Source organism: Aureobasidium pullulans, assembly GCF_000721785.1.
Source record: "Aureobasidium pullulans EXF-150 unplaced genomic scaffold scaffold_28, whole genome shotgun sequence".
NCBI lineage: Eukaryota > Fungi > Ascomycota > Dothideomycetes > Dothideales > Saccotheciaceae > Aureobasidium > Aureobasidium pullulans.
The window spans coordinates 130,451-152,702 of record NW_021941048.1 but is presented as its reverse complement, the minus strand read 5'-3'; the positions used below and the strand labels follow the sequence as shown (position 1 = coordinate 152,702).

The window sequence follows — 22,252 nt, the reverse complement described above, 5'->3', positions numbered from 1 at the left end:
CGGCACGCGTTGAAGCCGAGTCAGGGTCCACTTTCGGCAGGGCAATGACGTGTCTCTCCCGAGCACCTCCCGCGTCAACTTTCCACCTTGTCTCACTTGACATTTGACATTTGACAGCTCCCAATTTCTCGAAAATGGAAGGCACAAGCAGGAATCCATCATGATCGCCTTTCGCAACACCATCATCGCTGTGGTGGTTATCTCTCTCTTTACGTTTATCGCCCTATTCGGACGACTGCCCGCTCTACGCAAAACTCCCATAGGCTTCAGTCACAGGCTGCTGTGCATTTACGTCCCGAATGGATTCCGTCGGGTTGATGCACGTTATACTGGCGGCCGTATGTCGCGCAGTATTGCTCGACTTACACATTATCTTTTTCAAGAGAAGAACCCGCTCGTTCTACTTCTCTTCCTCACACTCCTGACAGGCAGTGCGACCCTCTTCCTCAAAGCCGCCCTGCCACACCTCGAGACCAAGTTCATCCTACCCATACCGATCGTATTGCTCGCACCATATACCTTTACCTACCTCTGCGTCACCAGCACCGTTGACCATATCACTCCTGCCAACCATGCCGCCGCTATGCGAACATATCCCTACGACCACATCCTCTTCCGTCCTGAGAACGTGTGCCGCACCTGCAATTTGGTGAAGCCTGCCAGGAGTAAACATTGTTCGTTATGTGGTGTATGCGTCGCTCGCTGCGATCATCATTGCGCCTGGGTCAACAATTGCGTCGGCCGCCATAACTACCGCTGGTTCCTGCAAGTCCTTCTCAGTATCGGCATTGTGGAAATCTACGGCGCATATCTCTGTTGGCACATTCTATCTCCACACCTGCATTTGGGTAACTCCAAGTACGGCTGGTTGGAAAAACAATACTGGGCCGAGTTGGGCAATGCTTTTGTGTTTGCTATGAGCATTGGTGGTATTGGTATCTCTGGTGTGGGTTTACTCGCCGTTACAACCCTGCCATTGCCATTTGCGTTGTTCGGATACCATGTCTACCTCATATGGGCAGGTATGACGACAAATGAAAGTGCCAAATGGGCAGACTGGCGCGACGACATGACCGATGGTGTAGCATGGATAGGCAAGAAAAGTGTCGTCGACGCCTACAACAAAGAGCGTAAAGCAAGACAGCTGCGCAATCGTAACAGAGCCAGTGGCATCAAGAATGACGAACTTGCCTCAGAGTCGGAAGAAGAGGAGGAATACATCCCATGGCCAAGGATCAGTGATCAAGTCCTCGTCAGCACCACAGACGGAAAGGCTCCCACAGGCCAGGAACATCTGTGGGAAAAAGCCACAAGCTTGGATATGGTAGAGAATATCTACGACCTTGGTTTCTGGCGTAACTTCATCGCTGTCTTGCAAGGGAAGTAGATTCATGACATCGAACCTATGCAATACCTGTTCCCGTTCAACCCATGTTCGAAAACTTCGTTGCCGATTTCTCTCTCTCTGAACATTTACTCTCAAACATATTCTTGCCCTTCGTCAGCTAAACATACCCAGTGTCGTGTATCCAGAGTCGACGAGACGCAAGTCCTTTTCCCTCTTCAACAACCTCCTCGATAGCGATACCCTCGTGGCCTCTCCCCCCACCTAACCATCCACTTCTCAATACCTCCCGCCTAAGCTATCATATCACAGCACAGCAGTATCAACAAAAGTATCCTTCAAAAAGTCATCGGGATATCTTGCTCCATGTACAATTGCTTCTTCACATGCTTTCCTGATTTCTGCTGTCTCTTTGTTGGTGAGGTGGATGGTAGAGGAGGTGTAGTTTTCCTGGATGCGGGGCAGGGAAGTCGTGCCTGGGATCTGGGTGAGGGTGTTAGTTTCGATGTGGAGAGGGTTTGGGAGTGAAGATAGGGGGGATTGATAGGGAGATAATGATAGGGAGGGAAGATGAGCATGAAAGACAGAGAGTAAGTATAGGGAAGGGATAGGGCAGGGAGAAAGAGAAGTAACACAGTGGAGATAGCTAAGGTAAGGGGACAAAGAGGGAGGAAGAATGGGATAAGGGGGTGTAAGGTAATGACAGGCAGGGAAAGCACGTACGGGAAAAATATCATCTCCTTGAGCCAAAAGCCAGGACAGCGTCAATTGAGAAGCAGTGATATTCTTCTTCTCAGCGATGGAGGTCAAAGTATCAACCAGCTTCAAGTTCTTAGGGAAGTTTTCTTCGCTGACTGTGACAAGTCAAGATTGTTAGCATATGGGTGGAAGTCCTCGTCAAAGATGAAACTCACACCTAGGCGAATACTTCCTCGTATCATCATCAGAGAGGTCACTGTTGCTCCTGATATTGCCGCCCAGCATACCTCGACCTAGAGGCGCGTATGCGACGATGGCGACACCTAGCTCCCTTGCTGTCTTCAAGAGCCCAATCTGCTCAGATTCGATGTCCAGCGAAAATGGACTGCTCGATCATCAGCCACCATTTCTTTACTGCCAGCGCGGGTAAAACTTACGAATACTCGACTTGTACAGCATCCACCTTCTCCACCTTACAAGCCCTCCTCAAAGTCTCGCTAGACACTTCAGAAAGCCCGATATGGCGAATTTTGCCCTGCTTTTTCAACTGCGTCATTGCTTCCATTGTTTTCTCAATCGGTGTGACTTTGTCTACTCGATGAGCATACAATAGATCAATATACTCGACTCCAAGCCTTGACAGAGACTTTTCAGCAGCTTTCATCACGTATTCTGGCGACGAGTCGATGCTCATTTCACCGTTGTCGAATCTGAAGCCGACTTTAGTGGCCAGGAAAATCTTGGAGCGTTTCTCTGGGTTCAGGGCAAACCATTTTGCTGGGTTTGAGTCAGGAGGGGACGAAGACGGTATGACGATGAGAGAGGTAACATACCGAGAAGATCTTCACTATCAGCGTAACAGTCGGCGGTATCCCAGAAACGACAGCCTTGCTCGAATACCGCGTCGAGGATGGCGAGACGTTCGTGGTCGGGTTTTGGAGGGCCGTAGAAACAACTCTATTCAAGAGTAGTGGTGTCAGTGATCTGACCGCGTGGAAAACAAGCGATGGATCACACTCACTAGTCCCATCAATCCGTAGCCGAGGCGAGTAACGAGTGGACCATTGTGTCCAAATGGAGCAGTGGGGAGTTGGCGGTCTGAGGCATTGGCGAGAGTATTTTGTGCTAACTGCATAATGGCGTTCCTTTCGAGGATGAGAATGAGATGAATTTAGAGATGGAAATTGATAGTTCTGCCAATTTGTCGTCTGTATCGTGCTTTATAGTATGTCGTAAGGCTCGCGTTCGGATTTTAAGCTTCGGCTTTTGAGGCTCGCTTCTCTTCGGATTTTGAGCCTTGCGCCCATTCGGCTTTTAGCGGTCGTCTCCTGTAGCCATCTAGATAATACTTCTTGTGTCGTGAGACAGAACTTTAGAAATTAAGGGTGGATCATAGATCAAGTGGTGAACAATCTGGTGCAGATCAAGAATCGAAGAAAGGGCTTTCCAATTCTCAAGTTCCGGAAGCTGCTAGGTGGGATCTTGAAGGTCGAGATGCTGCATAGTGACATGAAACAAGATTGATAAAGCTTCATCAATACTGTGGCAGCCCATCTTATTCTAGAGTGGGGTGGGAAAAGTCCCAATCATTGAAAAACATTGCGTCCAGCTCGCCCGACGTAGCATCTGCAAACCACGGCAGGGAGTCGAACACTCCCAGCGCCAAATCCAGATTGGGATTCAAGCAAGTATCATGCTCGTCAAGAATGGCTCCCGGATTGTCAAAGCCCATGTTCGTCGAAGTGTCCAAAAGTGACCTGGACACGTTTGTCTCATCCGTGCTGACACCGTTGGAGTCTTGTGAAGACAGCGCGGCGATGTTAGTTGACGCACGTTTCATCGCACTCGCCAGCACACCTTGCGAAGGATCATCTCCACTCTGTGCTATCAGAGCTTCGTGCTGTCGATACCACCATTCCAAGACCGGCCATCCCTGCAATGTCAATTCAGCATTGCTACAAGACCCACAGGCTGATAGAGCTGTGGCAAGCATGGGCCAAGGCATGGTAGAATACCACCTATAGGGTTCTCCTCGGGGATCGGTATGCATCATTTGAGTCTTCTCTAGCACGCGGAGAGTCATACGCAGAAGCTCAGAATCTCTGGCAGGGCACTGTAGGATACCATCGCTGTTGTAAAGGGACTTGCATAAGGGACGCAATCTGGAGACTCGGATGATGGCTATGTGACACTGCGTTGCATGCCAAGTGAACCATGCCAGTTGAGAAGATTCGGGATCGCAAAAGCGCAAGACACCCAAGGCTTTCTCCTCAAACTCGCGAGCGTATCCTTGACGTGTCTCTTCGCTCTCATTTTCAGACAAGGCATCAAAGTTCAATAGTCGGCCTGCGAGCTGGTGCTGGAACCTTGAACATTGTAAGTTTCACATCGAGTTGAGGTGCTAAAGCATGCACAAGCAGTGAGTTGGACATCCACTTACAACACATATGCGAATGTCATATCGGTCAGATCTTCCTGGTCTTCTATCGCAACAAGACTTGATGGTCCAAAATCTGCATCGTTGACATGCCGGAGTTGAGCTAACGCTTCTTTGACTTTTCCGTAATCGATTAGTGGATCAGAGCGTTGCGACATAGCGGTTTGGTAGTCCAGCATGCAGATGGTAAGCCATAATCTCACTTTCATTTGCGTCTCGAAGAATTCATCTGTTTTGGTCCTTTTGTAAAGTCGTAGCTTCTCACCAATTCTTACGGCAATGGAGACTAAAGTCCAAGTACTTGTGCTCACATCGAAGGACTTTCTCGCAAACTACTCCATAGATGAGCCGACTGACGGAGTGTTGCGCAAATTTGAGACTCACAAGATATAGCACGAAAGCCTGCAAGACGGCCATATCACTGGTGGAGATCAGATTTGCACTAACCAGAGATCTCTCGCATGCACTGCAGAGCTCTTCTGAGAGCAAAAGTTTGCTCTTCCCCAGTAGTGATCGGGATTGCTGGTCGGTCATACTGCCTGCTGCAGCATAGCATATCGCATTTTGAAGTGCGTCGGCTGACGAATTCTTATTCGAGATCTCTAAACATGTCTCTTCATGCAAGAGCAAGCGTTCTACAGATGGCCGGTGAAGCATCTTGAGGATAGGATCGATCTGTACAAAGTACACGCCCACGAGTCGAGCAATGCCTGTCCTGGAAGGCTGACAGTGAGTATCGGTAGTATTAAGCGCTGCTCGATAGCTGCAGAGGATCTCGGCTCTCGACTTACGCGTCTAAGAGGGATCCGGTCTGATGATCGACTACAGGTGAATGAGATGCTGTACCAATACCCAAAGCCGCGAGAACTCCACCATCCAGAGCCATTTGCGTCGCGGCATGAACGCAGAGGACAGCATCATTGTTGTGCGAAGGTTGCACATCCACTAGGACACCCTCAGAACTGCGCGGATGGCATTGTTCGGGCTGTTCAGATCGGTCTCGGCGAGTTGTCGGAATCCTGTCTGCTCGAATCGCTGCCCTGCCTGCTGTGATGTCGGAGGTGGTAGGAGGTACAGTGCCTTGGTTGGCCATACTTTGGAGCAGAGTTTCGAGGTTCTCAACACGTTCGCGGAGCTCCTTATATGAGGCTTCAGCAGTCGTGACCGCTGCCCGTCTATTTGCATGTCTCGTTACTCGGGGTGTCGACGGCTCTAGGTTACCAATGGACTTTCGGGCATGGCGACCGCGAGGCAAACGATCGCGATAAATTGTTTTGCAAGATACTCCAGCGATAATACAGCCGGTACAAGGATCCAATTTGTCGCATTTAACCTTCCGCTCTCGACAACGTTCACAACTCAGTTGCGGAGCATTTCCACGACCGCGGCGTGATAGGGCAGCCATGACCAAAGTTGACTAGAAGAATTAGCTTGTTGGAGCGTGTTGAACAATAGAGCTGTGCTCCGGGGAGAGACCGTTGTATCGTGACTTGACAACGAGTCGCATGCGAGTTATGGAACCGTCGTCAAGAATGTTGAGGATGTCCAGGCATTGCAGTGTCAGTGATCGATGACTAATGTTCCATTGAAATCTTGATGTTCTCCTGTCACGAAGTGTTTGTTGATTCAATGTCGCTGTGTTTGTGTTCAAGTCGCTGAACGCGACGCCCGAGCTCAAAAGTGCAGCCTCGAAGCTCCGACAAAGCCCACGCTCAAGCCTCTGAGCCTCTAGTCTCAACGCAAAACACCAGTATCTCAACCAATATTGATGCGGTCGCGGAATTGACTTCACTAAACCTGTGTAAACAAACTGAAGCGTGAAACAAAGCGCAAAACGGCAATGAAAGGCCCCTGCCACGATTCGAACGCGGGACCTCTCAGCAGCCCGGGCAGGCTTCGAGTCCAAACGTTTTGTCCAGTCGACTCGACAATGACAAAAGTCGCGCCCATTTGCACTCCCCTGCGGCACACCCCAACATCATTCGTCAATTGGCGGAATGAAACAACGAATTTATCTACGATGTCGCTTTAAATGTCGTCGGACCATGTGTTTGCGTTGATCTCCACGAGCTTGACTAGCTGTGGCTCACTCATGGAGATACCGGAAGCAGATGACACATCTACCAAGAGCTCGAATCGATTGCCTTTCACTGGTCAAGCTCCCATATTCGAACGCGTTTATGCCTTTCGATGAGTACATCTTTTATCGCCGTCTGCTGTCGGAGCATTTGCTTTTGACATTAGAATTGGTGCACTCGGCCCCGTCTCAATGACTCTGGGCTTTCGCTTTCCTCCCCACGAGAGGTTGGTCGTGTTTCGCAACCATTCGTGCGTTAAATCTCCATCTGCTGTTCGTGCAGAACAAATGCCTTTCCGCTTTGCTTGAGATCCAGCTGAGATATCGTGGGGCGCAGGTTGGGCTGCAGCAAGGCGGTTACATCCATGCCATGATTGGTCCAGCGCGCCAAGTCGTTGATAACCAAGAGCAAGACGAAGACAATGAGATCCCTCTCGTCACTCGATCACGGCCAGTCTTTCTGCATTGTACGGACTCCTCGAGATCAGTGACATCATGTTGGCTATCTATCATAGTCATGTTCGTTCCGGTTTTCACAGCGATTGCTTTGAGGCTCTGCCAGTTTTGGGGATCATGAGATCTCTGTTATAGGCATCCACACATCCAGCTAGCCCTAATGCGCGATCCTACAGGGCAACAGGGTTCATGTCAACCTCCAGCTTTGCAAGATGTAACTATTACAACAAAGTCACTGAGTTTCCCCTTCTTTGGCTTTATCGTGGCTGTCACAAACGTTCTTCGTTGTTGAACAGACATTGCAGCAACGAGTCGTTGTGTTCGTCGACATGGATCATGATCTGACTGAGGAAATGGAGCTTGCATTCATGTCGCCAGACATCGATCTGTCTCACGAGCACCTTCTTCCACCGCCAATTCAATCCGATAATGCCTCGCAGGTCAACGGAGTCTCAGCACAACTATCAATCGGCGAAGAGCCTACGGACACTGACGATGATACACCATTGTTAGCCGCAAAGCACGTGGGCCCCCAGGCAAGATTTGCCTCTATCACCGCGCTCTCGCCATGGTTTCCGGAAGCAGACCCCGACAGCGACGAGGCTCAAACATTCCGCGTTAAGCGTTCCCAACGCAAATTTTTGCTCAATGGTTGTGCGGGACTCGCGGCTTTCACCTTTGTTATCAACTTAGGATCATTACTATACGTTCATTATGATGCTGAGGACGAGTCCATTTTCAGCGGCGACTGTGATCAGAGTGCAAAGTTGAATTCGGTATTGCATGTGCTGATCAACATCTTGAGCACTTGCTTGTTAGGTGCATCCAACGTCTGCATGCAGTTGCTTGTCGCCCCGAGGAGGTCGCAGATCGATTTCGCTCACAAAAGCTACAAGTGGCTCGACATTGGAATACCGAGCGTCCATAACTTTCGTACAATTGCTTGGAAGCAGAAGCTGTTATGGTTGTTCTTCGCCTTGACTTCACTGCCGCTCCACTTCCTGTAAGTACAGTTTAGTGCCTGGCTCTTTTGCTCATCCACTACTGCTGCTGCTGCTGCCGCTGTCGCTGCCTCTCCAAGCTCGGGTACTGATGCTATGCTCGGAACGATAGGTACAATTTATCGGTCTACGGCACTGTTGCTGTCAACACCTATGTCATTCTTGTCGTCACTCCGGGTTTCATCAATGGAGCACGATCTGACGCCAGGGCATCTGAAGAGCAAGCCAAGTCAAGAGAGAATATAACTATGTATGGCTTGCAAGACATACCGCCGCATCATTATGTGGAAACGACCCTGAATGAACACAACTGGCGATTCAACTACTCAAAAACCATGTCGAGGCGAAAATTGCGACATCTACCAAAATCGCATGCAACAAGGAGCTTTCGGCATAAGGTTGGACCCTGTGGAGTGTCTTTCGGCTTACACCACGTCTTTCGGGACCCAATCAGACGTTATCCTAGTCTCTACTTACGACTTGGCCATTAACACCACTGTCGCCGAAGACTTACCACTGCTCTTCGCTGCTGAGGAGTACCGACTAATTGGCCCAGGAGTATTCTGGGCCTGCTCTACCACCAATTCTTTTGATTGCAGATCACCTGAGAAGTGGAAGAACGATCCCAGTCTGGTCTCGAATTGGAACGTATACGGGTACAAAATAGACTACTGTCTTCAAAGTCAACACGACAATTCAGATCTATGCCGTGTCATGTATACGGCGCCGATATTGATAAGTCAGTACAACTTACCCGTTTGGTATTCTGACATGCTAATGTTCTTCAGTTGTTTGTATCATGGACTTTGTAAGCTCGTTGCCATAGTCATGACCCGATATCTCTGTCTCGATCAAGATGATCCTGCTATCTGTACTATCGGTGATGCTGTCGCCTCTTTCTTGAAGCGCCAAGACGAAACCACCAAGAACATCTGCCTGACAGACTACTCCAAAATCACAAGAGACAAACAGTATTGGCGTGGCAGACCACGCATGGAGTGGAGGCCGGAGACTAAGCGTTGGTTCTACGGAGCGACTTTACGAAGGTGGATCTGGACACTTGCATCGTATACTTGATCACTCGTTCTGTTGACTATATCGCTGACAGCTTACTAGCTCTATTTTGGTGCTCTCGGGCGGAGTGGCATATCTTATTGCTTCGTTGTTCCAGATAAACAATACCGCCGGCAGCGCCTCCAGCTTCGTTCACTATGGCTTTGGCAAGATTAACGACTACGCGCATGATAACATACAAGGGTTCTCGGATAGTAAGTGTTGTTACCGAGACACCTTCGACAACTGACACTGATTTGCAACCCAGTCAATCTCAAGTTCTATTCACGAGTCCTTTTTGTCAATATCTGGCAATTCGCGATCTCCATGCTTTACATACAATAAAATGCCCTGTTGACTGCAATCCTCTGCAACGATGAGTGGGTTCGATTTTCCACGTCTCGGAAAAGTCTCAGAGTATCTGAACCCCGAGGTGTCCAAAGGTCAAGCTACACGATTTCGATGCCTATGAAGTATAGCATCCCTTTGCTCTCACTTTCAACGATTCTACACTGGACACTTTCTCAATCGGTGTTCGTTACGTTCGTTGAAGGGTTTTGGTACGATGGTACTATGAATCCTGATGGTCGCCGTCCTGTCGTCGGGTTCAGTGTTTGGGCTATCATCACCAGTAAGAAGGATCCATAACTTGCACTTGAAACATTCTGACATCCCTCAAGCTATTTGTATCGGTCTCATCTGGGTTTTAGGAGTGCTGATCCTTACCTTGACCCGCCATTATCCTGCTACAATGCCACTTGGTGCTACGTGTAGTGCTGTGATCAGCGCTGCCTGTCACCAACCGCTTCCGGAAGATGAGAAGGCCTACATGTTTCCGGTGAAATGGGGCGTTATTGAAGCTTCCCAGAACGTCATCGAAGATCAAGGTGCTGACTATGACGGAGCTACCTTCCCTCATTGCAGCTTTACAACAGCTCGAGACGTCCGTCCACCGATACCTGGTCAGATATACATCTAGTACTACTACTTTATGAAGTCAAGTCAGCAAGAAAATGGGCTTCGCGCATCTCATGCACAGCCTCAGCCGTACTCATCAGGATTCAAAGTGTTTTATGAAGCTCTGGTGCATGAACAAAGACAGCTGCGTCTAACTAAATCCTTTGGCCTCTCTTTGAGCCATCACCCCGACTCCAAAATCATCCTGCCTTCTGATAGCTAGCGCAAGTAGCATCTGGCAGGCAGAGATCGCATCTAGTTTTGTCACCTGACCAGGGATGTGGCTCTCTGTTGGAATATGGAGCTTCAATTGTTTGTTCTATGTTGTTAAGACAGAAAATGATATGGAAACAAGATTGGTGTCTGTTCTTGTTTCTTGAGATTGCTATTCATTGCTTATTATGCACATGGAGTCTGGTGTGTTTCTCTCCCCATTCAAAAACATTGTTGCACGACTCAGGGTGACACACACGGCTGTTTGAATATTCGGTTGGGAGTTTTCCCTTTTACATTCTGGAGACCTATCTACGTGTTTCTGATGGGAAAGATGCATCGACGAGTCTCGGTAGCTCTGATCGATGTATCACTATCTCTGGCAGCCGCGCCTTGTCTTCTACTAGGGCATTGAAGAGGACATTGTCGGTACCCTAGAGGTAATAATCAGGACACACGCTGCGTGGCTTGAGCACAGCATCAACCTCCAGTCCAGCATCCATCTTCACCTGAGCAATAGCATCTTTGATCTTCTGATTCGTACCCACTGCTACGAATATGTAGACGATTGCCTCTTCTCCGGCTGGTCCGATTGCTTCGACGTAGTCACGCAAGCAGTCCTCGCGACGCTTGAATACACCAGGCTTGTCCATACAATCTTGGTCTGTGTAGAAGCTTTCGTAGGGGGATGCGAAGATAACGAGTGTTTTCACGTCGTTGTATCGAATTCCTTCGACTGCGGCGGGTGTGGTGAACATGATCTTGCACTTCTTCAGGCGGAAGCGCTCGATGATTTGGCGTCTTTCGGGTTCGGTGGTGAACGCTTCTGACTGGATACCCAGGCTGTTGCATTTGGCGCTCTCTTCGACTACGCGTTCTTTCGACGGATCAATGCAGATGATGCGTTCATCCGCATGCAAGGGCAGCAATGTCTTGACGAAGTATTCGCACCGGGCGGTTGTGTTGAAGTTGCACGTCTGGACTTTGATCTGGCCTGTGAAGTTGACACGAGGGTTTCTTGCAAATGCGATATGCATGGGTCGACACGAGCCGACGAACTCGAGGTAACGCTTTCTTAGCTGACGGTGCAGCTCCAGGTTGAAGTCGATTCTGTGGCTCAACACAATTGTCGTCAAGGGACAAGGGCCGAGAGGAAAGGTTAGCGCTCTCCTGATTGGGCCAGACATCTCACACCTGGCCCAGGCGATGATGCGATCCATGTTGGTTTTGTTTTCTGCAGATGCCAAAACAGCTCCATGATCGATGACAAGAAGGTGGAGAAGTCGAGCGCTGAAATTTGAGTCGCCAGTCAATTCTGCCAGTCTACCAAGAGTACACACGAGAATGTTTGGCTTGGAAGTCAGCAGAGCCGAACGGATCTTGCTATCCCCCCTTTGGCTGAAAAGACGTCGAAGGGCACAGGTGAAGACTTATCGTCAGACTCGTTAAGGAAGGACTCAGTGGTCTTGATGATCTTTTTAACCAGTTCACCAGTAGAAGTCACAATGACGACTGTCGGACAAGCAATTCGTCTCTCAAAATGGTCCTTCCGATGTTCTTCGTGCTCCTGGCTAGATCTCCAACCTTTTAGTGGTTGGGATCTTTACCAAGGAGCCATACGGCAGTCCTGGGGCCAACAATGCTGCAGCATTATCTCTCTTTTTGGCAAGCACCAAATAACTCAAGCTTGTCAAGTCGGGTGATGGCGGTGGAGAAGCCCGAATGTGACAACGTATCCAGCGAGGGACTGGAGCAACCGACGATACAGTTGTGGTAAGCTGCCTGCTTGGATCATCGTTATGAGTAGTCGAGCTTGTAGAAGAAATCAAGACATCCGGCAGAGTTGGCGAGGAGACACCAAGAACTGCCGGCTCCGGGGACAGAGGCTCATGGCGTGTCTGTAACTTATCATGATGCTCAGCAGGAACGGGTAGAGAAGTGGTGGATGGTACTGGAGAAGTGACAGAATTCGGTTGCTTGGAGTCTGGAGTCGAGGACGTATCTTCCTGAATACTGGATGATGCGGTCGATGTATTGGACGCAATGATGGTGGCACTCCGAGGCTTGGATAGAGTAGGCGGTTCGATCGACGCGGGTATGGATCGAACCGGAGCAGTGACGACGTTGTCAGACTTGATAGGAAGATTGGTCGGCAATAGCTTCGAACGGTCAGGAGATGCAGTTTTCGGTCTCACACGACGTTCTTCAGCCTCGAGGGTGAGGTCTGGGACTTCCACAGCATCTCCGTACTGTTCGATGAGTCGCGTAACCAGGCCAGAGATCTTGGCCCGCGAGGGTGCAAAAGCAACTGCAGTGGCGAAGTAGTTCTGCTGTGATCGCGCAGGAGGCGCGGAAGATTTATCATCCGCTGACGCAGGAGCAGATGCAAAGTGCTCGGAAGAGCCATTGCTCTCGCCATGGACAGCGAGATGATCTGAGTCGGTCAAGTTTGGTAGAGTCTCAGGAGAGATCTCTGGTGCAGTCTGTTCGCCGAGTGCTAGAGACTGTTTTTTGCTGGCCGGCTCGACCGATCGCCGGCAATACTTGGATTCAGTGATGCCCATTCTACCAGGTCGGGATTAGTGGAGGTACGTGAGATTGCCATTTTTGTTTTCAACGACAGGAGAAAGCACAAGACGACATGAGTGAGAGACTTTGTTGTGCGCTTCGAAACATTGGGGGGGATACACCGAGTGATGACCAATCACAAGACGAGTTCACCTGGCTAGTGAAGTTTTTAGCTGCCGGGGCTGTTCAGGGCGGAAATAGTTGTTGGGGTGGATGTTCGAAGAGAGGCCAAAGAACCTCTCACTCAAGGCTCGACCTGATCTAGATGCATGCGAAAACTTCCATATCACGATGGCTCAAATGAAACAATAAAGACTTCGTGGGTGGGGAAGAACAAGACTTGATTCACTCTCACGTTTCCAAGAGGAACGAGTACCGACGAATGACAACAATTGTGACGGATGTCATCCGCTGAGCATATCAATACTGGTACACAATGTGGCGGATGCCAAACATCTTGTGCCCTGCTCGTATACTGCTACGATCTCAAGCTTCTCAATATCCTCCGCTTGATAACCTCCCTGTTCGTGCATTGCAATTTGCGGGTACATCCTAACGGGAAGGTGTGATGACACACCCTAGAGTCAAGTCCTCCTCGGCCGCCGGGCTAAATTGTGATGACTTGATGTCGCGGTATTCAATATTGGACCTGGGAGATTGAGCCGAAGGTTGTGGGGTTGGACACTGTGGTATTGACGTTCCCAAGATCCAAGGGATCATCTGTCGGAGCGACGACCAAAATTCGTTCCGTGGTTGGCTTTTGTGTTTTCACATCCATGATCTTACTCATGAGGATGAGCCGCAATGACAGCAGGAGCTGCATCAAGGGTACATAATGGGAGAGGTCGCGAGGTTGATCCACCGAATGGTGTAAGGTTGAGATGGCGATCCAATCGTTCAAACTTCGTCTCTCGCAATTTTCGGAAGTGGAGGCTAAGTCAGGCCCTTTGCTCGTAGCTTCTGCGACTCCTGTCGAGGGCGAGAGCTTTCAGCTAGACATCCTCATAATTGCTGAACATAGTTCGGTGTTAAGGAGCGCTGCATATGCGGAGGTCTGCTCGAAGCAGTCTCGCTAGCTATTGAAGAGTACCCTGTGCCCTTATGTTTGCTGTCAAAGAGTAACGAACAATCCATTGGAAGGAGCTTCCTACAACAAACAGTTCCTGCCGAAGTTCTTCCGGAGTGGTGGGCCGTGCACGATAGTTCATGACGAAGGCCATGGACATCTTCCTCCTTCCTCCTGAAAACAGTTCTCAATACAACTGTGCTTTATTCCTGCTCCATCTTTTCGGCGATTCAGTCATGGTTCTCTCATTCGCCTACTGGGATGCCTTCGTTGAACGAGATATGCACCAACTAAGAGCTGTGTGAAAACGAGCATTACAAGAGCAAGGGAGAGAACTGTTGTCCATTTCGCTGACTACATATTTCTGCTTATTCGTTGTAGAAACCACCGCAATGTTTGACAACGATGGCTGCAGCGCTTGAAGCACCTCAGTATCCACAAGCGCGAGTGTCGTCATATGAGCCGCAGACCAAGTCTGCTCCATGTTGTTTCTGTCCTCCAGTTTTTCAACGATTCAATATCGTCTGGCTTGCCATTGCAAACTCTTGGATCACCAGATAAGCCTCTGGGTTGTGCGGTAGGTTTGACATGCTCATGCACGCGTTTTGAGGCGACTCTTTGCGTTTTGATGGTTTTCTGAAGAGGCTTTGGAGTGTCTGCGCCACCTTCTACCTTCGATGGCGGTGGAATCGCTTTTGACCAAGTGATGCCCATCCTGATCAGCCGAGATTATTGTCTCAGGAAGAGAGGCTGAACTGGAACAACCTGGACCTTGTTTGTTCAGAGAGGCGGAAGTGGTGGTTGATATTTTGCAGAGAAAGCTGACGAGACAAAGGTTGGTAAGGCAGCCTCGTTGGCGTCAATGACAGTGAGCAAGAGGCGATGGTCGAGTTCACTGGGTCATAAAGTTGACTAGCAGTGATGCAGAAATTTTTCCCAATCGCAGTAGTCACTTCTTGCGTCCACCTCAACTCCGAGCTCTGACCATGGTCAATCAGTAAACTACCTCACTCGTCCCATCCCTTCAACGATTGTTTGTCAATCATCGAAATGTCTCAAAACAACCTCATCACTCAGATGATGGAGTTCTCCATCACTTGCCTGGACTGAGTATGAGACGTCCTCCAATTTTAGAGCAGTGATTTTGGACAAGTCAAGATTTATCCAAAAGAGGACATCTGAAAACCTTTTCTTCCTGTGGACCAAGTGACGTTGCTAAGTAATAACGTGCATTTTCATGGGGAAGATCAATGGACACGGCTGTGGCTGAAGTGATGCAATGCAACCCAATACGCAGGAGCAATGACATATAATACATCTCTAGTAACTAGCATTTTATTCGCTACATCTCTTTTCATCAACAGCGATGAGAGTATGCGAAGCTTCAAGCTCGCAGCGACAGCAAGGACAGAGTAACGAGGCCAAGTCCATCACGTTAACAGCGACCGCGAGACGTAGGGAAGGAAAGTCATCAGGTTAGTGAAGCATACACACATTTGCTATTGTCCAATGTATCGTCTAGGCTCGTGTGGGTGGAAACGAATGACTTACTTCCGTGTGTGAAGTCTCCAAAGGGTGCGGGAGACTAAGACGATAAACACGGAGAAGAGGAAGGGTGAATGGGAACTTTAAGGTAGTCTACGGGATGATTGGTCGAGGAGAGGTATCATGATGGTTAGCTTTTCAAGGGTGTATGTACCGCTCGGTGGTCGTCCTGGGGTTCAGATGCCTTGAATAAAAAGCACATGAGTGCCTGCTCTTTCCGTTATCGCATGACAAGCTCGAAACATTACGCATCCAGATTATGTCGTTATAGTGCCCCGCAAGCAATGAAACAAGAGACAAGTATACCTTCCACCACAATATCCTCTCAGTCTACTCCCCCTTCTGTTCCTGCACCCTCCTATCAGTCATAGCCCCAATCAACGCCTTCTCCAACGCCCACGCTGGCAGCAAACTCATCAACCACCACTGCACAGCATGCCTCCACCACCCAATAACCTGCGCCCTTCCACATCCAACTCTTCCCAATGCCTCCTCAGCCATCTTCCTAGCATTACATGTAAACACGCCTTCAGTAGTTTTATTACCCGCACTAACCACGCTCGCAACCACAATACCCAACATTTCGATATTCTTGCTTTCTGCAAGGAGTTCCGTAGCCATGGCTTCGTTGAAAGTGTAGTTGAAGGCTTTGGTTGCTGAGTAGACTGCTAGATAAGGAAGACCGCGGTATCCAGTGACGGAGCAAGTACTCATGATCAATGCAGGCGAGTTGTTTGTTAGAAGCGGTAGCATTTCTCTGGTCAATTGGGTAGGTGAGCGGGAATTCAGATTGATCATTTTATCCACATAGTTCGCGTCGACCTCTGTTAACGTGCCGTAGGAAGGTGACAGTGGAGCGCCGCCGACATTGTTGATTAAGATAGTGAGTTTGCCGGGAAGTGAAGAGGCAGCAGAGACGATGGCGGAGACGTCGACGTCGATGTCGGAGACATCTGCTATGACTGTCTTGACCTGCACGTCTGGATATTGCTGATTGAGCTCCTTGACCAGTTTATCCAGTTTGGTTTGATTGCGGCCATGGAGAAGCAGATTGAATTTCTTGTTTGCGAGAGCGTGAGCGAAACCTTCGCCTATGCCGGAAGTGCTGCCAGTCACCAGAGCCCAGGAGTTTCCGTCATGTTGGTAGCGGTGCAATTTGCTTGGCGTGAGGTATGGAGTGGCGAAATGAACGACCTTGAGAGTCAGGAAGAGAGCTGTGGCCGCGCCAAGGTATTGGAGAGGATCGGTAAAAGCCATTGTCATGGTTGTGATTGTTCTCAAATAAGTGTTGATAATGGAAGTGATGGAAGGAGATGAAGTCGGGTGGAAGTCAGCAAAGCGGGGAAGGGCAGGGTCGCTGACAAATGGACTTGGTGCTGACAGGATTTCGATCCTTCGGCACAGTCATCATCGACGACTTGAATTTGTACTCGCTATCATGAAACATGAGAGTACGATGTCTGAGCTGACTACTTGTATACGTGTATAGCGACCGTGATAATTCGAGACCATGAAAGCGCCCACGCTAGAAATGTTGCTTCGAAGGAAACCATGAAATAAAACACTACCAGGGTATCCGTCAGAATCCTCCATCAAACTCGCTAGCAGCAATCAAACATTGCCAATGACAATCATAAATCGTAACTTGTTTGCATCCTTCATCGGTATCTCTGCTTCTGGGTTGACCTCATCCCCGAGCATACCATCATCAAGCATCAGTGTACTGCTCTTCCATCCCCAGCTCTGGCTGAAGTTGAATGTATCCGGAGCGCTCTCATAGACGCTCAACATACGTCCACCTTTGCTAGGCGAGTATATCTTGAAGTATGTTTTGATCGTGGGTCGACTATCGACATACGGCGGCAGTGTCGGGACACGAACATTTCGTGTGAGCTTTGCAATCTCAGGGTCTTCATCTTCGAAGTCCGAGTCTTGTTCGTCGTAGTATGCAGGTTTGATAGGGAAGTTGGACAAGACATCCAACTCGCTGCTCTTGCGGTATCCACCAAGGCCTCGAGCTCTTGGTGTTGTGTCGACACCGGCAGGACCTGCATCTGGTTCTGCGCTGCCACTGCTATCGGCACCATCACCGTCAACCACATCACCGCTGCGTCTGCGAGTCAGAAAACGCCTGCGTTCTTCAGCTCGGCGATCAGGACGCATGTTTATGTCGCGCTCGAGATGAGAAGTGAGTTGCCCCACATTCGGCCCGCCTGCAGCCAGTGTTTCCTCCGTCTCTCGCTCTTTGGCTCGGTGAAGGTATACTCCAAGCTGAGGGTTCTTACCCCTTCGAACCTTTTGAATGTACAGATTCCACCAGGAGCCGGAGTAGAATATTGTGCGACTGTACACACGCTTCTTTTCTTTGAGCAATCGAGGGCTCGGGAACTCGACGGCAAATCTGAATGGTGGGAAATGAGAGTAACTGACAGGACGCAGTTCAGAAGTGGCAGAATCAGCAGCGGAGTCAGGCCTAATGATCTGCGGGATTGATCGAGTGTCTGATGGGTTGGCAGCAAAGTCGGAGGCCCATTGAACATCTTCTGGTTGAATGGTGGCAGATAGGCGATTAGATTGGGTGTTGGGAGACGGCATCATCGCAGGATCGGTTGCTCCGCCCATCACGATATTGCAGTCTGCGGATGGAATCCAGAACTTGCGAGGCTTGCCATTTCCATCCCATGAGTTCGAAGCAATATCTTCATCATCGAAGTCTTCAAACTCGTCGGACAAGTTGTCGACTTTCTGCTTGCCTTTGATCGAGGGCTCAGTCAAAGAGGCTGCTCGTAGATGAGGACTTCTCAATTCGTTGATGCCTTCGCTTAAGCCCAACTCCATGTCGATATCCTTGGCATTCAACACTTTTTGACGAAGTTCCATCTGCATCCAAAGAGCGTTTGAAATGACTTTATCAGGCATCATTGGTAGTCCAAGGATATCTCTCGCTCTTCTGATGTACTGCAACTGTTCGAAGTCGAGATGGATGTAATGTATGCCTTCGTCTAGAAGCACTAACAAGGGCTCGATATCAGGATGAGTGTATAAGCTGATCCAGCGGTGGAGGCCATCTGGAGCGGCTCCGTTTGCCATGGCATTCTTGCGATACACTGAGTCGAAGCGTACGGCCATTAGATTTGCAGTCTCAGGTGCTTTCCGTACCTTTGACCAGGAGACTGGGTCAACAAGTCCAGCTTCGATAGCAAGGGTCTTGAGATGACGATCAAGAAGACGCTTGGCAAGGACCCATCGATCCCACTCGCCGTTGATGAAAAAGCCATCACCACCGACAATCTCGCGGATGATGTCGCCTGGTATGCCATCCCAGTACTTTGTAGACATCTTCCAGCCATCTCGACATAGCATAGCCTTGGCTGACGCAAGGATCTTGTCTCCAGATCTACCGTAATAGTTGCTAGTGACCAACTTGATCAAGGGCGCAAGTGTGGCCGTTGACATCTGTCGCAGCATGGACTCTATGCTCGAGTCAATCAAGTCCGGCATCTCCAACCAACAGGCAGTAGCAAACAGGCTAACTGCTTCTGCATCTTCTTCTTGCGAAATTGCGGCACCATAAAGTCGCTTCAAAGCCAGCTCGAATGAGACTTGTGTGATGTTGGTGTCGATGTCCTCTGGATGCAGAGTGATTTCGCTTGCTTTGCTTTCTAGCCATGGTCCAGACAAAGCCGACGCGAAGAAAGTTGCTCGGTCCAGAATAAGGCGGTGAAGCTTGTATGGGTAACCAAAAACGTGAACGGTGATATCTGAGTGACGGCCTCCTAGAAGACCTCTTGTATACAGATGATCATGCAAAGGTGCGGTATCACGAGCAGCAGCAGCTGAGACTAGTCAATACAAGGTACATGGAGAAGTGGTCATGAGATAGGAAACAGCTGATAAGAACATACATGTAATGGGAGGGCCCTCTGGTAGTTGAGAGTCGGACAGAGGGCGGTAGTCAGGGGGAGAAGCTACCGACTGGACAGCAAAGAGACGACTGAGGGTGGTGAGGGTAGTGCTCTGCTGCCTGTTGACCGAGTAGCGGCTTGATGCGATCGGGTTACTGGGATCATCGACGTCCTTCTCCACGCGAGGTATTCTCCGACGGTTGACAGTAGCGCGGACATGGTCCTCGGGAGATGATGGAGAATCCAGACTTGGAGAAGAGTCGCCGGCGATATTGCGCGACGAGTCCAAGGTGAGAAGGGCGGGGGCAGGAGTGGGGGTAGATGGAGTCGGGACGAAATGATTAGGCGATGAGTTGAAGAGGGAACGACGAGGGATGTTGGAACGGGGAGTGTTTGTATTATTCTGATGTAGAGGAGAGAGTGACGAGGCATCGAAAAAATGGTTATCGTCGGCCATGATGTCAAGGTCACTTGGAGAGATATGTGCACTTGGGGTAGAGGAATGAGGCGGATGCACGCTACACAGAGTCTACCTCATGCACGATAGCTCGGCGGGCGCAGGCAGGTAGCTGTGTACTGTGCTCCAGGCCGTGGACACGTGCACTCGTCAAACGAATGATGCCGGGCGTGCTTGGAGATGAGATTGATATGAGAGTTGAGTCGACATGGAGACTGAAGGTGAAGAGAAGAAATTCTTGACGTTCTCGCGAAGGATGACATGTGAAATGCTCGAAGATTCTCCAGTCCGAAGAACCATCCTGGTCGGTGCGGTCGTGAGAAAAGAAGCTCAAGCCACCACGCGAAGAAGGGTCCAGCGCGGAGAAACAGACCAAGCCGATCACGGTTAGATCAGAAGACGGCGGCGAACGACGGAAGTCAGTGCTTGGCGTCACGCCAGATGACCATTGGCTGTAGAATGATTCATGAATGCATGATTCTACCATTCTACGCTTCTTCGTTTCTTCTCACTTTCTTGTTTCGACAACCATCCAAGATGCGCCCACCGTTGGCTGTATTCGGAGCGCTGCGGCGCACACTCCCAGCCTTCAATGCTGCTGAAACGTTTGTGTGTCGCAAGAGCGTACACAATAAGGCTCAGACTGGTTACAAGTCTGGGTACAATTCTATTCGCCAGACTCCCTTCCTGAACGCCTTCCGTTCTCGTGCTGCTCCCGCAAGACAGCAATCCACAACAGCCCCCTCCGCCTCCCCGCTATCCGAATTGAGCAGGTCAATTGGTCAACAGACATCTGCTCCTGCAAAGAAGAGTTCGTTCCCTGAGGTCACAGACAAAAAGGTGGGATACTGGTTGCTGGGCAGTGCTGTCAGTGTGTTTGGTATCGTCATCTTTGGTGGTCTTACCAGACTGACCGAATCTGGGTTTGTGCTTAATCCTGTTCCTGCTTCACCACTCTTCCACTGACTGAATGCGGCGCAGTCTGAGTATCACCGAATGGCGACCCGTCACTGGTTCTCTCCCTCCCATGAACGCTGAGAAATGGGAATCCGAATTCGCTCTCTACCGTGCCTCTCCCGAATTCAAGCTTCTCAACCCCCGTATGACATTGGAAGAGTTCAAACAAATCTACTGGATGGAATGGATCCACAGACTGTGGGGTCGTTTCATTGGCATCACCTTCCTGCTACCTACCGCATACTTCATCGCTCGCCGTCGCGTATCTGCTGCCATGGCTCTTAAGCTCACCGGTATCTGCGGTCTGATCGGTTTCCAAGGTGTCATTGGCTGGTGGATGGTTGCAAGTGGTCTCAAGGATGACCTGTTTGCTCCCGGAAGCCATCCTCGTGTCAGTCAATACCGCCTTACTGCTCATTTGGGCACTGCCTTCATCTGCTACCTCGCCATGTTCTGGAACGCCTTGACCATCTTCCGCGAGAACCGTCTTCTGGCCAACCCCCAAGAGTCATCCAAGATTCTCAAGCAGATGATGGTACCTGAACTCAAGTTCTTCCGCCGAAGTGTCGGCGCCCTTCTGGTTCTAGTCTTCGCCACTGCCATGTCTGGAGGTCTTGTCGCTGGCCTCGATGCTGGTCTCATCTATAACGAGTTCCCCTACATGGGTCTTGGTCTGACTCCACCCAAGAAGGAGTTGTTCGACCCCTTTTACAGCCACGTTCCTGACCACTCCGATCTCTGGTGGCGCAACATCCTCGAGAACCCTTCTCTCGTTCAGCTTGATCACCGCATCATGGCTACCACCACTTTCACCGCTGTCATGGCTCTCTGGGCTTACACTCGCTTCAACCCTCGCGTCCGCGCTTTGATGACTCCTGGCGCCAGCAAGGGTATGCGCGGTGTCGTTCACCTCGTTTGGCTCCAGGTCGCTCTTGGAATCTCAACTCTGCTGTACATGGTTCCTGTTCCTCTGGCATCTGCTCACCAGGCTGGTGCTCTGGCCTTGTTGACCGGCACCATGGCTCTCGGCAGCCGTGTCTGGTTCCCCAAGCGCGCTGCTAAGCTTGTCGCTCAAAGACTTGCCGCAGGAGCTCCCCGCCCTTCCGCCATTGGCAAGAGAGGCCCTGATGCCATGCTCGCTGCTCGCACTGGTATGCCCGCTCGTGCGTAAGCTGCAAGCATGATGACTTTTTGATTGTACTTATCATTTCCACTCTTCACATGTACAAAAACAACAACGTATCACTTTTTGGGATAAGGAGTTTTTAGATGGTTGGTTCTTTTTACGAAACGCATAGCGGGTGGTGTACATTTCTTCCATAGACTCAAGAGGTATTAGCCTCTCACATGTATTCACTACGACTTTTTTCTTCCTTTTACTTGCTCCTCGACCATGGACTGTGTTGTAGGTTTACCCAATGCTCTAGAGACACCCCTACAGATGTTTTTCTTGCGAAACGTCTTCCAGTCAAAGGGAAATACATCAGACTAGACAGCTGGGTCCAAATTTGACCAG

General features: G+C 49.9%; 9 protein-coding genes across 9 annotated transcripts; 3 read left to right on the top strand and 6 right to left on the bottom strand.

Moving 5' to 3' along the window:
- Positions 1-160: 160 nt before the first annotated feature.
- M438DRAFT_282600 (zf-DHHC-domain-containing protein) lies at positions 161-1,387 on the top strand (the record flags this gene model as incomplete). The annotated part of the gene is made up of 2 exons (XM_029901312.1): positions 161-1,103; positions 1,164-1,387. The coding sequence occupies 2 exons, from the start codon at positions 161-163 to the stop codon at positions 1,385-1,387; spliced, it is 1,167 nt and encodes a 388-aa protein (XP_029756184.1).
- M438DRAFT_349250 (Aldo/keto reductase) lies at positions 1,361-3,246 on the bottom strand. The gene is made up of 6 exons (XM_029906350.1): positions 3,066-3,246; positions 2,878-3,001; positions 2,482-2,821; positions 2,260-2,429; positions 2,069-2,199; positions 1,361-1,828 (listed from the first exon to the last, which is right to left on the bottom strand). The coding sequence occupies exons 1-6, from the start codon at positions 3,177-3,179 to the stop codon at positions 1,652-1,654; spliced, it is 1,056 nt and encodes a 351-aa protein (XP_029756183.1). The 5' UTR covers positions 3,180-3,246; the 3' UTR covers positions 1,361-1,651.
- A 353-nt stretch (positions 3,247-3,599) lies between these two features.
- Positions 3,600-5,886, bottom strand: M438DRAFT_359184 (uncharacterized protein; the record flags this gene model as incomplete). Its single annotated transcript, XM_029907317.1, has 4 exons — positions 3,600-4,410; positions 4,485-4,813; positions 4,866-5,196; positions 5,273-5,886. 4 exons carry the CDS (start codon positions 5,884-5,886, stop codon positions 3,600-3,602), a joined length of 2,085 nt encoding a protein of 694 aa, XP_029756182.1.
- A 1,457-nt stretch (positions 5,887-7,343) lies between these two features.
- On the top strand, positions 7,344-10,047 carry M438DRAFT_359183 (uncharacterized protein; the record flags this gene model as incomplete). The annotated part of the gene is made up of 7 exons (XM_029907316.1): positions 7,344-8,017; positions 8,128-8,265; positions 8,414-8,754; positions 8,842-9,061; positions 9,132-9,283; positions 9,622-9,699; positions 9,749-10,047. The coding sequence occupies 7 exons, from the start codon at positions 7,344-7,346 to the stop codon at positions 10,045-10,047; spliced, it is 1,902 nt and encodes a 633-aa protein (XP_029756181.1).
- A 588-nt stretch (positions 10,048-10,635) lies between these two features.
- On the bottom strand, positions 10,636-11,793 carry M438DRAFT_369009 (uncharacterized protein). Its single transcript, XM_029908079.1, has one exon. The coding sequence runs from the start codon at positions 11,456-11,458 to the stop codon at positions 10,673-10,675; it is 786 nt and encodes a 261-aa protein (XP_029756180.1). The 5' UTR covers positions 11,459-11,793; the 3' UTR covers positions 10,636-10,672.
- Positions 11,794-11,809: 16 nt separating this feature from the next.
- M438DRAFT_369008 (uncharacterized protein) lies at positions 11,810-12,802 on the bottom strand (the record flags this gene model as incomplete). The annotated part of the gene is made up of 1 exon (XM_029908078.1): positions 11,810-12,802. The coding sequence occupies one exon, from the start codon at positions 12,800-12,802 to the stop codon at positions 11,810-11,812; it is 993 nt and encodes a 330-aa protein (XP_029756179.1).
- Positions 12,803-15,747: 2,945 nt separating this feature from the next.
- On the bottom strand, positions 15,748-16,680 carry M438DRAFT_359181 (NAD(P)-binding protein; the record flags this gene model as incomplete). Its single annotated transcript, XM_029907315.1, has 1 exon — positions 15,748-16,680. The coding sequence occupies one exon, from the start codon at positions 16,678-16,680 to the stop codon at positions 15,748-15,750; it is 933 nt and encodes a 310-aa protein (XP_029756178.1).
- A 174-nt stretch (positions 16,681-16,854) lies between these two features.
- Positions 16,855-19,883, bottom strand: M438DRAFT_120733 (uncharacterized protein). The gene is made up of 2 exons (XM_029898746.1): positions 19,323-19,883; positions 16,855-19,253 (listed from the first exon to the last, which is right to left on the bottom strand). The coding sequence occupies exons 1-2, from the start codon at positions 19,777-19,779 to the stop codon at positions 17,029-17,031; spliced, it is 2,682 nt and encodes an 893-aa protein (XP_029756177.1). The 5' UTR covers positions 19,780-19,883; the 3' UTR covers positions 16,855-17,028.
- A 392-nt stretch (positions 19,884-20,275) lies between these two features.
- Positions 20,276-22,109, top strand: M438DRAFT_349245 (cytochrome c oxidase assembly protein-like protein cox15). The gene is made up of 2 exons (XM_029906349.1): positions 20,276-20,698; positions 20,757-22,109. Exons 1-2 carry the CDS (start codon positions 20,317-20,319, stop codon positions 21,905-21,907), a joined length of 1,533 nt encoding a protein of 510 aa, XP_029756176.1. The 5' UTR covers positions 20,276-20,316; the 3' UTR covers positions 21,908-22,109.
- Positions 22,110-22,252: the final 143 nt, after the last annotated feature.